The 15689-nt window shown below is 39.3% G+C and overlaps 1 protein-coding gene and 1 non-coding gene across 2 annotated transcripts in view; one reads left to right on the top strand and one right to left on the bottom strand.

Moving 5' to 3' along the window:
- Positions 1-12424, bottom strand: part of LOC110446421 (trafficking protein particle complex subunit 9-like) — a 39541-nt gene extending 27117 nt beyond the window's left edge. The window contains exons 1-6 of the mRNA XM_021491563.1: positions 12372-12424; positions 9437-9640; positions 7519-8373; positions 6631-6776; positions 1872-2006; positions 233-351 (exon numbers count right to left, since the gene is read on the bottom strand). Of these exons, the coding sequence (XP_021347238.1) occupies positions 233-351; positions 1872-2006; positions 6631-6776; positions 7519-8373; positions 9437-9606 (1425 nt within the window). The 5' untranslated portion in view covers positions 9607-9640; positions 12372-12424. The remainder of the gene's footprint in view (positions 1-232; positions 352-1871; positions 2007-6630; positions 6777-7518; positions 8374-9436; positions 9641-12371) is intronic.
- A 76-nt stretch (positions 12425-12500) lies between these two features.
- Trnam-cau lies at positions 12501-12572 on the top strand. The gene has a single exon. It is a non-coding gene; the product is annotated as a tRNA-Met (tRNA).
- The last annotated feature ends 3117 nt before the right edge of the window (positions 12573-15689 follow it).

Here is a 15689-nt window from a genome sequence, read left to right as displayed (position 1 = left end):
CAAAACTATTCCATGTCATTGTGCAAGGACTTGAGATCGCTGTTATTTATTTTCAATGGCCCTGGGAAGAGGCCTTTTTGTCTCATTTTGACAATGGTGAAGGAAATTTTCAGGATTAAAACTGCAAATTTTGTGAATTACGGTAAGCATAAATATTTTCAACTGGGAATGGGGCCCATTTTTGGCCCCAAAAAGTCCCCAGAATAGTCACTGTGACCATATAAGTTGTTACCTTGCTGTAATGTACAAGAGCTTCCCGATATTTCTCCACGATGTCGTCTGGTCCGAGGGCAGACTTGGGGGACTCCTCCTGATCCTGGTAACCGTTACTGTAGCTGGTCTTTATGCTTCCTGAAAAGGAGATAAACCAATTAATAAAATACATTACAGTTTGAACCACATTATACCTCAGTCAAATAAAAATATGAATTTTCCATAAATAGAACTTAATATCAAATTAACAAAAATATAGCATGAGCGATTTTGCAAAATACAAAAAATTATCACTGTGACTGTTCATACATTTAAAGACACAGCATCTGAAAACAGTAGCATACCGCTAAGTTTCCTTTAAGTGAGCATCTGACTGATGTCATTTTACATGATAATAAAATAACCTGTTGCCAATGGGTTAGCACTAACGTTAATACAGTCGTAAATCACGAATTTATGAAAAAATGAAAATAAAAGTAGTTTTTCTCAAATTTTACATTTGCTGCACCAGTACAAAAATATGCATTTCAACACCCCATGAAATGCAAACTGCAGGAGCATTGCTAAAATAACAAGAGATCCCAGGGGGATCTTGGTGCCCACCATTGTACCATCTTCATTAGTTCTTTGTCAGTTCGATCTTTTCTCTTCTTTCCTCTAATCTGTTTGATCGAGTCATGTTAACAATAAATGCACCTTGTGGTAACTTTTGATCTAAACTTAATACTGATGTGTATGAAAGCCAACCTTCAAAGTGAGTTTGTCATTTCACATATTTACTAGTACAGTACTTAATGTGAAAGAAATAGAATCGATCACTGCAATATGAGAAAGATCTGTTTAGTTCTTCCTTTAGCCATATTGTTTTTTTGATCAGTTTAAAAATATAACATGCACAACGAGGGATCAAGGGGAACCTACATATCAAATTTGAGAAAAATCCCTCAAGTTATCCCTGAGGAATAGTATAAACAAAAAAACCCTTCAATGTCAAAAATCAAAGATGGCTGTCGGTCGGCCATTTTGTTTATCTGATCTGTTTTAAAAGTATTGAACAATAAAGGATAGTGGGGAACCTCCATATAGAATTTGAGAAAGAACCCTCCAGTACTTCGTGGGAAATAGCACTAACAAACCAACAACTGTCAAAATCAAAGGTTTGTTTATCCGATCAGTCTCATAAGAAAATATGCATAACTTTATACCATGGGGAACCTACATACAAAATTTAAGAAAGATCTTTCCAGTACTTCCTGAGTAATAGCCATAACAAACCTTCACTACTGTCAAAATCCAAGATGGCTGCCTGTCTGCCATGTTGTTTATCCGATCAGTCTCAAAAGATGCCCTACACAACTAAGGACCAAGGGGAACCTACATATAAAATTTGAGAAAGATCCCTCTGGTACTTTCTGAGAAATAGCGATAACAAGAATTGTTTAAGGACTGATGGACAACAGACCATGGATGCAGGGCGATTTGAATAGCCCACCATCAGATGATGGTGGGCTAAAAACCTCCACAATGAAGAGAGAAAATTTCCTCATGTAGTATTTTGTTTGTATAAAGTTTGGTTAATATCTTCACAATATTACGAGCAGTACAAGTTCACTGTAGAAAACATGGTATGGGTAACAAGAACAAATGTTTAACTGAACCTGTTCTCAGTTTGGTGTCATTGGCCATGGACGTTCCTCGTGTGGCCTGAAGGGAAAAGTTACGTCGCAACGTTGGAGTTTGGCTTTTAGGAAATCGGACTATCACAGATGCTGAGCAGATGCCTTCAAAACAAGCTGAAATTAATAGGAAAGATGAATTTGAAAAAAGAAAGGTCAGTGTCAGAAAAATATCTTGTAATTGGAGGGAAAATCATTATGATGGGCTAAAGACAGAATGTTTGTTCTCCTGTAACGTAAACCTATCCAGTTCAATTACAAGTTCAATCAAAACACATCACAGGTCATTACAAGGGCTGTTTTATGTCAAATGGCAGAAAATCATTTTTTTTCTTTCTGAGTCAACTGGATTGTGGCTTTGGTTCATGTGGCCAAATTTGAGGAGATGAAGTATAACGGCTCTTTATCTATGCAAGAAGATCGGTCTTTTTTAGAGATTAATACACTTTAATAGCAGATACTACATTCACAATTTAATATCAACATGTCCATCTTATCTAGTTTTGACAATGATTTTCCCAGTACAGGTTCCATTTTCCAAAGTATCCTTATATTTTCAAAATCACTGTAACTATAAATTGCGTAATTCATATGTATGACAAATTACACTTTCGTAGTTTCTTTCTGATTATTCAGCTGTACTGTAACCTATATATAGCTACTGTACCTCCTATCCACAGCCAATTAGCTGTACTTTAACCTACTGTACCTCCTATCCATAGCCAATTAGCTGTACTTTAACCTACTGTACCTCCTATCCACAGTCAATTAGCTGTACTTTAAGCTACTGTTCCTCCTATCCACAGCCAATTAGCTGTACTTTAACCTACTGTACCTCCTATCCACAGCCAATTAGCTGTACTTTAACCTACTGTACCTCCTATCCACAGCCAATTAGCTGTACTTTAACCTACTGTACCTCCTATCCACAGCCAATTAGCTGTACTTTAACCTACTGTACCTCCTATCCACAGCCAATTAGCTGTACTTTAACCTACTGTACCTCCTATCCACAGCCAATTAGCTGTACTTTAACCTACTGTACCTCCTATCCACAGCCAATTAGCTGTACTTTAACCTACTGTACCTCCTATCCACAGCCAATTAGCTGTACTTTAACCTACTGTACCTCCTATCCACAGCCAATTAGCTGTACTTTAACCTACTGTACCTCCTATCCACAGCCAATTAGCTGTACTTTAACCTACTGTACCTCCTATCCACAGCCAATTAGCTGTACTTTAACCTACTGTACCTCCTATCCACAGCCAATTAGCTGTACTTTAACCTACTGTACCTCCTATCCACAGCCAATTAGCTGTACTTTAACCTACTGTACCTCCTATCCACAGCCAATTAGCTGTACTTTAACCTACTGTACCTCCTATCCACAGCCAATTAGCTGTACTTTAACCTACTGTACCTCCTATCCACAGCCAATTAGCTGTACTTTAACCTACTGTACCTCCTATCCACAGCCAATTAGCTGTACTTTAACCTACTGTACCTCCTATCCACAGCCAATTAGCTGTACTTTAACCTACTGTACCTCCTATCCACAGCCAATTAGCTGTACTTTAACCTACTGTACCTCCTATCCACAGCCAATTAGCTGTACTTTAACCTACTGTACCTCCTATCCACAGCCAATTAGCTGTACTTTAACCTACTGTACCTCCTATCCACAGCCAATTAGCTGTACTTTAACCTACTGTACCTCCTATCCACAGCCAATTAGCTGTACTTTAACCTACTGTACCTCCTATCCACAGCCAATTAGCTGTACTTTAACCTACTGTACCTCCTATCCACAGCCAATTAGCTGTACTTTAACCTACTGTACCTCCTATCCACAGCCAATTAGCTGTACTTTAACCTACTGTACCTCCTATCCACAGCCAATTAGCTGTACTTTAACCTACTGTACCTCCTATCCACAGCCAATTAGCTGTACTTTAACCTACTGTACCTCCTATCCACAGCCAATTAGCTGTACTTTAACCTACTGTACCTCCTATCCACAGCCAATTAGCTGTACTTTAACCTACTGTACCTCCTATCCACAGCCAATTAGCTGTACTTTAACCTACTGTACCTCCTATCCACAGCCAATTAGCTGTACTTTAACCTACTGTACCTCCTATCCACAGCCAATTAGCTGTACTTTAACCTACTGTACCTCCTATCCACAGCCAATTAGCTGTACTTTAACCTACTGTACCTCCTATCCACAGCCAATTAGCTGTACTTTAACCTACTGTACCTCCTATCCACAGCCAATTAGCTGTACTTTAACCTACTGTACCTCCTATCCACAGCCAATTAGCTGTACTTTAACCTACTGTACCTCCTATCCACAGCCAATTAGCTGTACTTTAACCTACTGTACCTCCTATCCACAGCCAATTAGCTGTACTTTAACCTACTGTACCTCCTATCCACAGCCAATTAGCTGTACTTTAACCTACTGTACCTCCTATCCACAGCCAATTAGCTGTACTTTAACCTACTGTACCTCCTATCCACAGCCAATTAGCTGTACTTTAACCTACTGTACCTCCTATCCACAGCCAATTAGCTGTACTTTAACCTACTGTACCTCCTATCCACAGCCAATTAGCTGTACTTTAACCTACTGTACCTCCTATCCACAGCCAATTAGCTGTACTTTAACCTACTGTACCTCCTATCCACAGCCAATTAGCTGTACTTTAACCTACTGTACCTCCTATCCACAGCCAATTAGCTGTACTTTAACCTACTGTACCTCCTATCCACAGCCAATTAGCTGTACTTTAACCTACTGTACCTCCTATCCACAGCCAATTAGCTGTACTTTAACCTACTGTACCTCCTATCCACAGCCAATTAGCTGTACTTTAACCTACTGTACCTCCTATCCACAGCCAATTAGCTGTACTTTAACCTACTGTACCTCCTATCCACAGCCAATTAGCTGTACTTTAACCTACTGTACCTCCTATCCACAGCCAATTAGCTGTACTTTAACCTACTGTACCTCCTATCCACAGCCAATTAGCTGTACTTTAACCTACTGTACCTCCTATCCACAGCCAATTAGCTGTACTTTAACCTACTGTACCTCCTATCCACAGCCAATTAGCTGTACTTTAACCTACTGTACCTCCTATCCACAGCCAATTAGCTGTACTTTAACCTACTGTACCTCCTATCCACAGCCAATTAGCTGTACTTTAACCTACTGTACCTCCTATCCACAGCCAATTAGCTGTACTTTAACCTACTGTACCTCCTATCCACAGCCAATTAGCTGTACTTTAACCTACTGTACCTCCTATCCACAGCCAATTAGCTGTACTTTAACCTACTGTACCTCCTATCCACAGCCAATTAGCTGTACTTTAACCTACTGTACCTCCTATCCACAGCCAATTAGCTGTACTTTAACCTACTGTACCTCCTATCCACAGCCAATTAGCTGTACTTTAACCTACTGTACCTCCTATCCACAGCCAATTAGCTGTACTTTAACCTACTGTACCTCCTATCCACAGCCAATTAGCTGTACTTTAACCTACTGTACCTCCTATCCACAGCCAATTAGCTGTACTTTAACCTACTGTACCTCCTATCCACAGCCAATTAGCTGTACTTTAACCTACTGTACCTCCTATCCACAGCCAATTAGCTGTACTTTAACCTACTGTACCTCCTATCCACAGCCAATTAGCTGTACTTTAACCTACTGTACCTCCTATCCACAGCCAATTAGCTGTACTTTAACCTACTGTACCTCCTATCCACAGCCAATTAGCTGTACTTTAACCTACTGTACCTCCTATCCACAGCCAATTAGCTGTACTTTAACCTACTGTACCTCCTATCCACAGCCAATTAGCTGTACTTTAACCTACTGTACCTCCTATCCACAGCCAATTAGCTGTACTTTAACCTACTGTACCTCCTATCCACAGCCAATTAGCTGTACTTTAACCTACTGTACCTCCTATCCACAGCCAATTAGCTGTACTTTAACCTACTGTACCTCCTATCCACAGCCAATTAGCTGTACTTTAACCTACTGTACCTCCTATCCACAGCCAATTAGCTGTACTTTAACCTACTGTACCTCCTATCCACAGCCAATTAGCTGTACTTTAACCTACTGTACCTCCTATCCACAGCCAATTAGCTGTACTTTAACCTACTGTACCTCCTATCCACAGCCAATTAGCTGTACTTTAACCTACTGTACCTCCTATCCACAGCCAATTAGCTGTACTTTAACCTACTGTACCTCCTATCCACAGCCAATTAGCTGTACTTTAACCTACTGTACCTCCTATCCACAGCCAATTAGCTGTACTTTAACCTACTGTACCTCCTATCCACAGCCAATTAGCTGTACTTTAACCTACTGTACCTCCTATCCACAGCCAATTAGCTGTACTTTAACCTACTGTACCTCCTATCCACAGCCAATTAGCTGTACTTTAACCTACTGTACCTCCTATCCACAGCCAATTAGCTGTACTTTAACCTACTGTACCTCCTATCCACAGCCAATTAGCTGTACTTTAACCTACTGTACCTCCTATCCACAGCCAATTAGCTGTACTTTAACCTACTGTACCTCCTATCCACAGCCAATTAGCTGTACTTTAACCTACTGTACCTCCTATCCACAGCCAATTAGCTGTACTTTATCCTACTGTACCTCCTATCCACAGCCAATTAGCTGTACTTTAACCTACTGTACCTCCTATCCACAGCCAATCATTGACCGGCCGGAGGATGTCGATGGCAGTCTGGTAATGTAGGATTGCCTCCCCTGGAATACCGGCCTGCAAACAAAGATCGCCTAAATGCTTTCTTAAACGTCCCTGGCACTTCTTGCGATAGGACCTACAACAAGAAAAGCATATCTTTTATCATCACAGTTCAAATGCAAACAAGGTTATGTTTTGGACAGAAATCAAAGATTAAGGCTTCGTATCAGTTCTTCTGCCTGAACATTTCCTTTAGAAGCAATTACAAAGGCACAAGTTGGGGTTTGGTAGGTTTCAGGAAGTCCACCTTGGTCAGTTATCTGTTTATATTACAATGTTATATTTACAGTTTTCTCATTTGGAAATAATCTCCCACATTTGAGACATTTAGCTATTTAGTACAAACATGTATGCTCATGATTATTTTGTATCATCTCTTAAGGTTGTTCCAGACTACATTTGGTTGAAATCCCTTCATTTGTACAGACGGAGAAAGATTTCCTTCGATTTCCCCCAACCCCCTGCCAATACAAATTGAGAACCCTTTGGCCAATGATACTCCGGTTAAGCCATTAAGGACTAGTATCGTTTTAAAGGAAAAGGTTGACGGACAACGGACGCTGCGCCATGGCATAAGCTTACTTGGCCCTTAGGGCTAGGTGATATGAGCTAAAAGTCATGTATGTTCCAAATTATCATTACCCAGAGGAAATCATCTAATTCTAACCAGTTGGATTTTATTGTTATTTGAAAGAAATTTTTGTTACGTCTTGGTGTATGTTGTGTTGGTAAAATATTCGCTAAATGTTGCCTCTTGTAATACTGATGAATGGGGGGGGGGTATTGACTTCTGGAGAAAATACAAGACAAATTCTTACTTTGTGTCTGTGTCAAGACCCACATAATCCTTCTTTTCAAACGGCGCACAGAGTAGTTGCATCTTATCTGCACGTTCGAAAGATCGGTCGAGTCGCTTCCCTTCAAGCACAAAAAAGATTGAGGTCACAAAGTCTTTCACTTTCTCCTCCAGATCAATGCAAGCCTGGAGACCTGGCGAGAACAGGACTTCTGCACCCGCACTCTCCTTCGTCAGACTATTACTGTGTGGGCGTGATGTGGCAGGTTCACTTGATGCACTTGAATTTGACTCTGTCTTAGTACTATTACTATGAGGTTGTGATGTGGGTGGTTCATTTGACGCACCTGACTTTGACACATTTTCATTGTCATTTTGCTCCACATTACTCTCGGATTCAGGTTTTAAATCACTTTGTTTTTGTTGTTGAGCAGATTTTTGTTCTACTCGCGAAGAAATTGCACTTGTTGGTTTATTTACATTAGAGTCTGTTTCTGCATCGGTTTTCGTTAAATCACAATCATTCCCCGCTTCAGTCGGACTAAGATCGGGGGTTACTCCGCTATCTTCGCTATGAACAGGAGACGACTTTCCACTGCGAGATGAACCTGATGAAGATTTCTCTCCGGTTTCAAGATTGCAGTTTTCCTTTTCTTCGTCACTTAAGGGAGACCCATCTGTGTTCATACCAAACACAAACAAACGTGAGTTAAATAATGTCGACGCATACTCTTCCTTGACTTTTCGGTAGTTATCAAAAAGTTCCTCAAATTGATCCGAGTTGGTGCACTGGCCTATGGAGACAAGTCCGAGAACCTTCCGATGAGCTTGGAAGTCTCCCCACTCATTGTTTTCTTTAGAGTAGGTCCGTTTATACCTTAAATAAAAACACATACATATATACATATATATATAAAGTAGAGTACTTGTTTAATATTGTCTCATTTAACAAAGGTTTAGAATCCATTCTATATCTTGAGCATAGACATAACTGGAACAAGCACAACAAATCTGTTGCAAAAAAAAATGAATTTCACGATACTCAATTGAATTCAAATAAATGATTTGTACAATAATTATTTAAGATATAACCAGCTGTCTGATTTCTACAAAATTTCATTAAATGCATTTTGAATAGATTCACTTCTTTGAGAGGGCAAAAATTACTGCGTATCGCACTAATTTCTCCTTTTGTTTAAAATGACTACAGATTTATACTACACAACATTCTTCCTAGTTTCATTGAAATATTTGAAATTTTGTTACAATATATATTATAAAGTTTTAAACCTTTGAAACATATCAAATGTATCCGTAATAAAGGCTAAATTGTTTTGCTTATAGATGATAATTTTATAAAGTAGGTTCTACAACTCATACATTCATCTTAACCCTTTCACCACTGTAGACCATAATGGACTCATCCAGATAAATGCATGGTAGAGTCTACTAAAGTCACATAGGGGCGAAATGGTTAAGAAGAAATCTTAACACTCCTCGCATGTATTGATAGATGGCACATGTACATATATACAGCAGCTGGTTTAGCCAGGCATAGGCTCTGTTGGTAAGACATAGACACAATATATACAGTGCTTCCATGCATGCATTTAGATTTGGGGTGAAGATTTTAAAATTCTGTACCCTCGGTTTCTTTTCATTAGTTATTTGTGCAGCTTGGCTAGATTTTAATTTTCAAAACCAGTAGTTAGTTGGACAAGTAGTTTCCAATTTTACTAATCCATGTGCAAATTCCACAAACCAAATATTGTTCAACGTAAGTAATATTGACTTGTCAATTAGGCTAATGGATTTTAGAACCACTAGCATATATAGTCCATCTGGATATTTCACTAGTCTCAGACTATTGGGCTACCCATATTTTCTAGCCCTGCGGACAGTTCCTGAAAAACAAATTAATGTTGATGTATTGTACATACCTGACCCATGCAACGCGTTTCTGCCCTGGTATGGCAATGCAGTTGAGTTTGCGTATGCGTTCCCATGCACGGTTGAATGACCTGTTACACAGATGCTGACCAGTGTGACGGACGAGTATGAGGAATGCCTGGTGGTCCTCTGCCGTCTGGCCATAGTCAATCTGACTCATACTGACCGCCTGACTGCTCTATCCGGTCACAACCCTGTAACGTAAATAAAAGTGTGTTAGCAGTAAATGTTGGAATATTAAAGGTGAGATCTTTTTGTTTGCTTGTTATTTCTAAATATGGCTTGACGATGCTTAAGGAGGGAGACTCCCTTTTTTGAACCCTTAAATTTAATATTTTCAACCAGTGAATTTTCAAAACCATTCCTATATCCCAAGATCTAATGATTTCATCTGAAAGAAAAACTCAAAGTATCTCATTTTAATGGTTTATTGTGTCCCTCAAAGGTATATACACCTAGTTTATTTATATTCTGAATTTTGAGCATGTGAAATCTCCCGATGGAAATTTCAAAAGGTTGGCAAATATGAACCATGGGTAGCTTACAACAGCTATTCAAAATCATATGATGATTGAAAGCTGGATGTTGATGTTGGTGCAATATGTAAAAGGTGAACTGATGGCAGGGAAGTGAGGAGAAAGACTGAGTTGGTTCAGAAATAGAGGGGAGGGTGTGGGGGAACAGATCAGGGAGGTAGAAATGAGGGCAGGACAGGGTGGGGAGTGGGTGGGGCAGGGAAGGGAGTGGGTGGGACAGGGTGGGGAAGAGTGGGGCAGGGTGTGGGGGAACAGATCAGGGAGGTAGAGATGAGGGCGGGACAGGGTGGGGAATGGGTGTTGATGGAGGAGTGGCAGAGATGGAGAAGGGAGATGTTATATCATCTACTTCAGATTTAGATAATCATCGGATGGATTGTAGAAGAACTGTGCTGGGATGAATACGGGTGTCCAGGAAGCTCAGTTGGTTTTAGCATCATTTAGAGTTTGGAGGTTCCCCATTCCAATTCCATTCTTTCTGTTGCACCTAATATTTTTGTAACATTTGGTGCCCTACTAAATATACCCGTAAATGGTTGAATAGGGTTTTGATAATTCTTGTCGGTCAAAAGCTTTGTTAGAGGAGTGGAGGTGGAGGAGAGTAAAAAAAACTAGGCTGAGGCGATCCCCAGTGTCTAGGTCGCTCAGTTGGTTAGAGCTACTGTCTAGAGTCTGGCCATTGCTTTCTCTTTCCTGTTACAAGACCAAGAATTTTCAAGGGACGTTGTTGGCATTTGCCTGTACCCAGTATATATACTGTGCTGTCTGCATATTCAGTGCAAATAAATGCTGTAGCTCACTCACTCCCATAACACATAGAGCATTTTTCAATGTGAATGATTTTATACAAATGTACAAGTATAGCTACCCATGTATTCTCTGAAACTGATTTTCATACTGTAATTAAGTGCTTTTTTATATTACTACCATTACAAAACTTATGTTACACATAAAAAAGGAGGCTTTGTCAAGAAGCTAACCATGACAGGGGCAGTGAAAACTATAGTTCATTTCGATAAAATGACAGTGCTTTAATCTAGCGCAATAAAATGCACATATATATTTTTTCACTAAAGTATATCGTAATGTTTATATATAACATGAACATTAAATAAAGTTTTCTTAGTTTATCAACGCCACGTGGTCAGTACCTACAACTTTCTATTTAAGGCCTGTGGTCAGTACCTACAACATTCTATTAATGGCATGTGGTCAGTACCTACAACATTCTATTAATGGCACGTGGTCATTACCTACAACTTTCTATTAATGGCACGTGGTCAGTACCTACAACTTTCTATTAATGGCACGTGGTCAGTACCTACAACTTTCTATTAATGGCACGTGGTCAGTACCTAAAACTTTTTATCAACGGCATGCAGTCAGTACCTTAAACTTTTTATCAACCGCACGCGGTCAGTACCTACAACTTTCTATCAACGGCACGTGGTCAGTACCTACAACTTTCTATTAATGGCACGTGGTCAGTACCTACAACTTTCTATTAATGGCACGTGGTCAGTACCTACAACTTTCTATTTACGACAATCTAATCTAATTCCGTGCCACAACCAAAACCGTCAATGATAAAATCAAGAAAATAAACAAGATCGAATGACAATTAAAGTACATTCTTTACATGTACATGTTTTGAACATGTTAACACGACGTACTGAAAGAAATTAACACATTAATTTGTATTATTGGAACAATATTATTTCATCATAAAAAGTACCGAAAAAAATACTGATAAGTGACGAGGTGACCCCAAAAACGTGCTGAGGTGTATCGAACCGAAACTGCCGAGATAACCTGTTACCATTAAATATATCCAGTGAGTAGCTTAATTATGGTCTTGTGTTTTTGGAGTGGAAGGATTTGTTGAAAGAAGGTGGAAAGGGGTTGAATGTAGCGGAACTGGAGTGGGTCAATCGCTGGCGACCAGGTAGCTCAATTTGTTAAAACGTCTGTCTAGAGTTCGGAGGTCTGGGTTCGAATCCCGGTCTAGCCATTGCATTTTCTCTTTCCTGTTATATTGCAACACCTACAAAAGCATAGGTTGAACGGCGATATGAAAATCAGTGATTTCTTCAGGAAAGGATTGGGGTGGGAGGATCCCGAAATTTTCCAATATCTGACTATGTCGCTACAAATGTTCCAACTTTAAGGAACCTAGTAAAAATAATGATTGATGTATTCAAGAAGGAAACTAGAGAAAACGGGCCACTTATGGAGGGGAACGTCATCAAAATTGGGCGGAAGAGTAGTTTTCTCAGTCATGACAAAGGCAGGCTTCATAAGAAAATATGGAAACGTTACATAAACGTTCATATAATGTTATCAGTTGGTAAAATATGTCAACAAATAAGACAAGTACGGTAAAACGTACATTGTGAGGTATCTTGGTCTGTTTTCATCTTGCAGATACGCCATGTTTGAAATCTCACGAGTAAACACGAGACTTAAACATTTGTGACGTTTTGATTTATAAATAAAAAATTGTACCCGACTACATATCAGCAGAGTGGCGCAGTGGAAGCGTGCTGGGCCCATAACCCAGAGGTCCGAGGATCGAAACCTCGCTCTGCTACTATGATTTTTTTTTCTGTTTGAAACAAAATATGACCATTTTTTCCAACATGCAACGTATTAAATGCTTACGTTTTCGTAAAATTGATGCTTCCAATTATAATTTAAAATGGGCAAACAGGCTGGATTTCAAATAATACAGTGTAAACATTACAATATATTACAATACAAAGGACCTTAGGAATCTGATATATAACAACATTTGCTTATATCAAACCATAAACTCACATTGTGGTCTCATCTTATTCCTTCATGAAACTCAATGACTGAATTTTTTAAAGTAACGATTTTGATATAAAAATTGAAGGAGGCAATTCTAATAGGCCTATGTTGTGCCACAGACTTAAATCTAACCTAATTCTGTGGTTGTGCCTTATCAATGATTCTTTAAATTGATTCTTTATTGATTAGTTTGAGGTGCACAGACACGGTTACACAACAATTTATATTGTCTCATGATTTCAGGTTTATTCAAATAAAAAAAAATGCCCAGACTGTATATATATATATATATATATATATATATTGTATGTGAGCACAGAACAAGATGCTATTTAAGTCCGTTGTTGTATAGAAAATTTATGAAATCCCAATCAGCGTTATACTTCATTTGTCCGGGACCAAGCGAAAATATACTGCATAAAAACCTGAACCAATTTGAACCTAAAAAAAAAATTAAAAAAAAATTAAAAACAAATAGAAACCTGAACCACCCTTCATAGTGATCTCTATAAGTAGGCCAAGACCTAGATTTGATGAAAAAAAGGTAAAATGGTTTTATTATTTAGAAATGCCATTTTGACTCGCTGACGAATGCCACCACTAACAAAAGGGTTCAACTGCAATGCTAAATGAATTGTATAAAGTGTCAAATAAATAATAATCAAGACGAGACCTGTAAGTATTATTGTACAAAAACAAACTTTGGATTGATAATTTCAATGATTTAAAAATGATCAATTATATTTTTGTAACTCATTTGTTATTTTTTTTAATTTTGTATGTCCCTGCAGGTAGGGTTTAAGAATAATGTACCTGCTGCCCCGATTTCATGATCGTAAGAGGCGACTAAAATTGGGACCTTGTCTTTTTTCTTCTTTCTAAACAACTTTCTTCTACCTAATGTCTCCCTTCGTTGACAATGCCTCAATTTTGGCCTTTAGTTGAGCATTCGCCCCTCTGAGGAAGGCTTTGGGTTCTGTCCCCTGGCCGAGACATACCAGAGTCTGTAAAACTGGTAGTTTCTTCTCCTGCTTAACGCTCAGCTATTTAGGAGTGGGACGACTGGTTCGCCCGTTGTCAGTATAATGTGACCGGGTGGGGTGTCCTGCTGGGTGTCTTGATGTTTCAGTGAGGAAACACTATAAAGTCGGCATCAGTTCCGCGCTATCACAAGGAGACAAACACAAACATATCGCAGCCTCCCAAAACACACGCATACACTACACCCATGTATCTTGCACAGGGGAGGCCGTCCTTGAATGACCATATAGCTGTTGATAGGACGTTAAACAATACGAAACCTAACCAAACCAAACCAATCTTATATTTTATTAAGTTCGTTATCTGTATTTTGTCCGTTTGGTTGCTGGTCACAGCATGATTCATTGATCAGTGTGAGTGTATATATCTCTGCCTCACTGATCCTTTACTTATCTTAGCATGATCCATTAATGATCATAGCATGATCCTTTACTGATCTCAGCATGATCCTTTGATGATCTTAGCATGGTCCTTTACTGATCATAGCATGATCCTTTGCTGATCTTAGCATGATCATTTACTGATCTTAGCATGATCCTTTACTGATCTTAGCATGATCCATGAATGATCTTAGCATGATCCTTTATTGTTCTTAGCATGATCCTTTACTGATCTTAGCATGATCCATTAATGATCTTAGCATGATTCATTAATGATGTTAGCATGATTCATTACCATGCATACTGATCTCTGAGCATGACCTGCACGTTTACCAGCGTCAACAATCCATAAATGTCACATCAACCCTGACTTAGCATCCAAAGTTATCACTACATTTTGTGTATGGGAAAGCTGATCTTAGAATGATTCATAACCAGGTATACTGATCTTAGAATAATCCATTACCAGGTATACTGATCTCAGCATGATACCAGGTATACTGATCTCAGCATGATCCATTACCATGTATACTGATCTCAGCATGATCCATTACCCGGTATACTGATTTCAGTGGGATCCAGTACCAGGTATACTGATCTCAGCATGATACCAAGTATACTGATCTCAGCCTGATCCATTATCAGGTATACTGATCACAGCCTGATCCAGTACCAGGTATACTGACCTCAGCCTGATCCATTACCAGGTATACTGATCTAAGCATGATACCAGGTATACTGATCTCAGCATGATCCATTACCAGGTATACTGATCTCAGAATGGTCCAGTACCGGGTATACTGATTTCAGCAGGATTCATTACCAGGTATACTGATCTCAGCCTGATCCAGTACCCGGTATACTGATCTCAGCATGATCCAGTAACAGGTATACTGATATCAGCATGATCCATTACCAGGGATACTGATCTCATCATGATCCATTACCATGTATACTGATCTCAGCATGATAGCAGGTATGCTGATCTCAGCATGATCCATTACCAGGTGTACTGATCTCAATATGATCCATTACCATGTATACTGATCTCAGCCTGATCCAGTACCAGGTATACTGATCTGAGCATGATCCAGTACCAGGTATACTGATCTCTGCATGATCCAGTACCAGGTATACTGGTCTGAGCATGATCCATCACCAGGTATGCTGATCTCAGCCTGATCCATTACCAGGTATACTGTTCTCAGCATGATTCATTACCAGGTATACTGATCTCAGCCTGATCCAGTACCAGGTATACTGATCTCAGAATGATCCAGTACCAGGTATACTGATCTCAGCATTATCTTTTACCAGGTATACTAATCTCAGCATGATCCAGTACCAGGTATGCTGATCTCAGCATGATTCAGTACCAGGTATACTAATCGCAGCATTATCTTTTACCAGGTATACTAATCTCAGCATGATCCAGTACCAGGTATGCTGATCTCAGCATGATCCATTACCAGGTA

Source organism: Mizuhopecten yessoensis, unplaced genomic scaffold (genome assembly GCF_002113885.1).
Source record: "Mizuhopecten yessoensis strain PY_sf001 unplaced genomic scaffold, ASM211388v2 scaffold2691, whole genome shotgun sequence".
NCBI classification, from domain to species: Eukaryota; Metazoa; Mollusca; class Bivalvia; order Pectinida; family Pectinidae; genus Mizuhopecten; species Mizuhopecten yessoensis.
The sequence above is the reverse complement of the archived record's forward strand: the minus strand, read 5'-3'. Positions and strand labels throughout refer to the sequence as shown.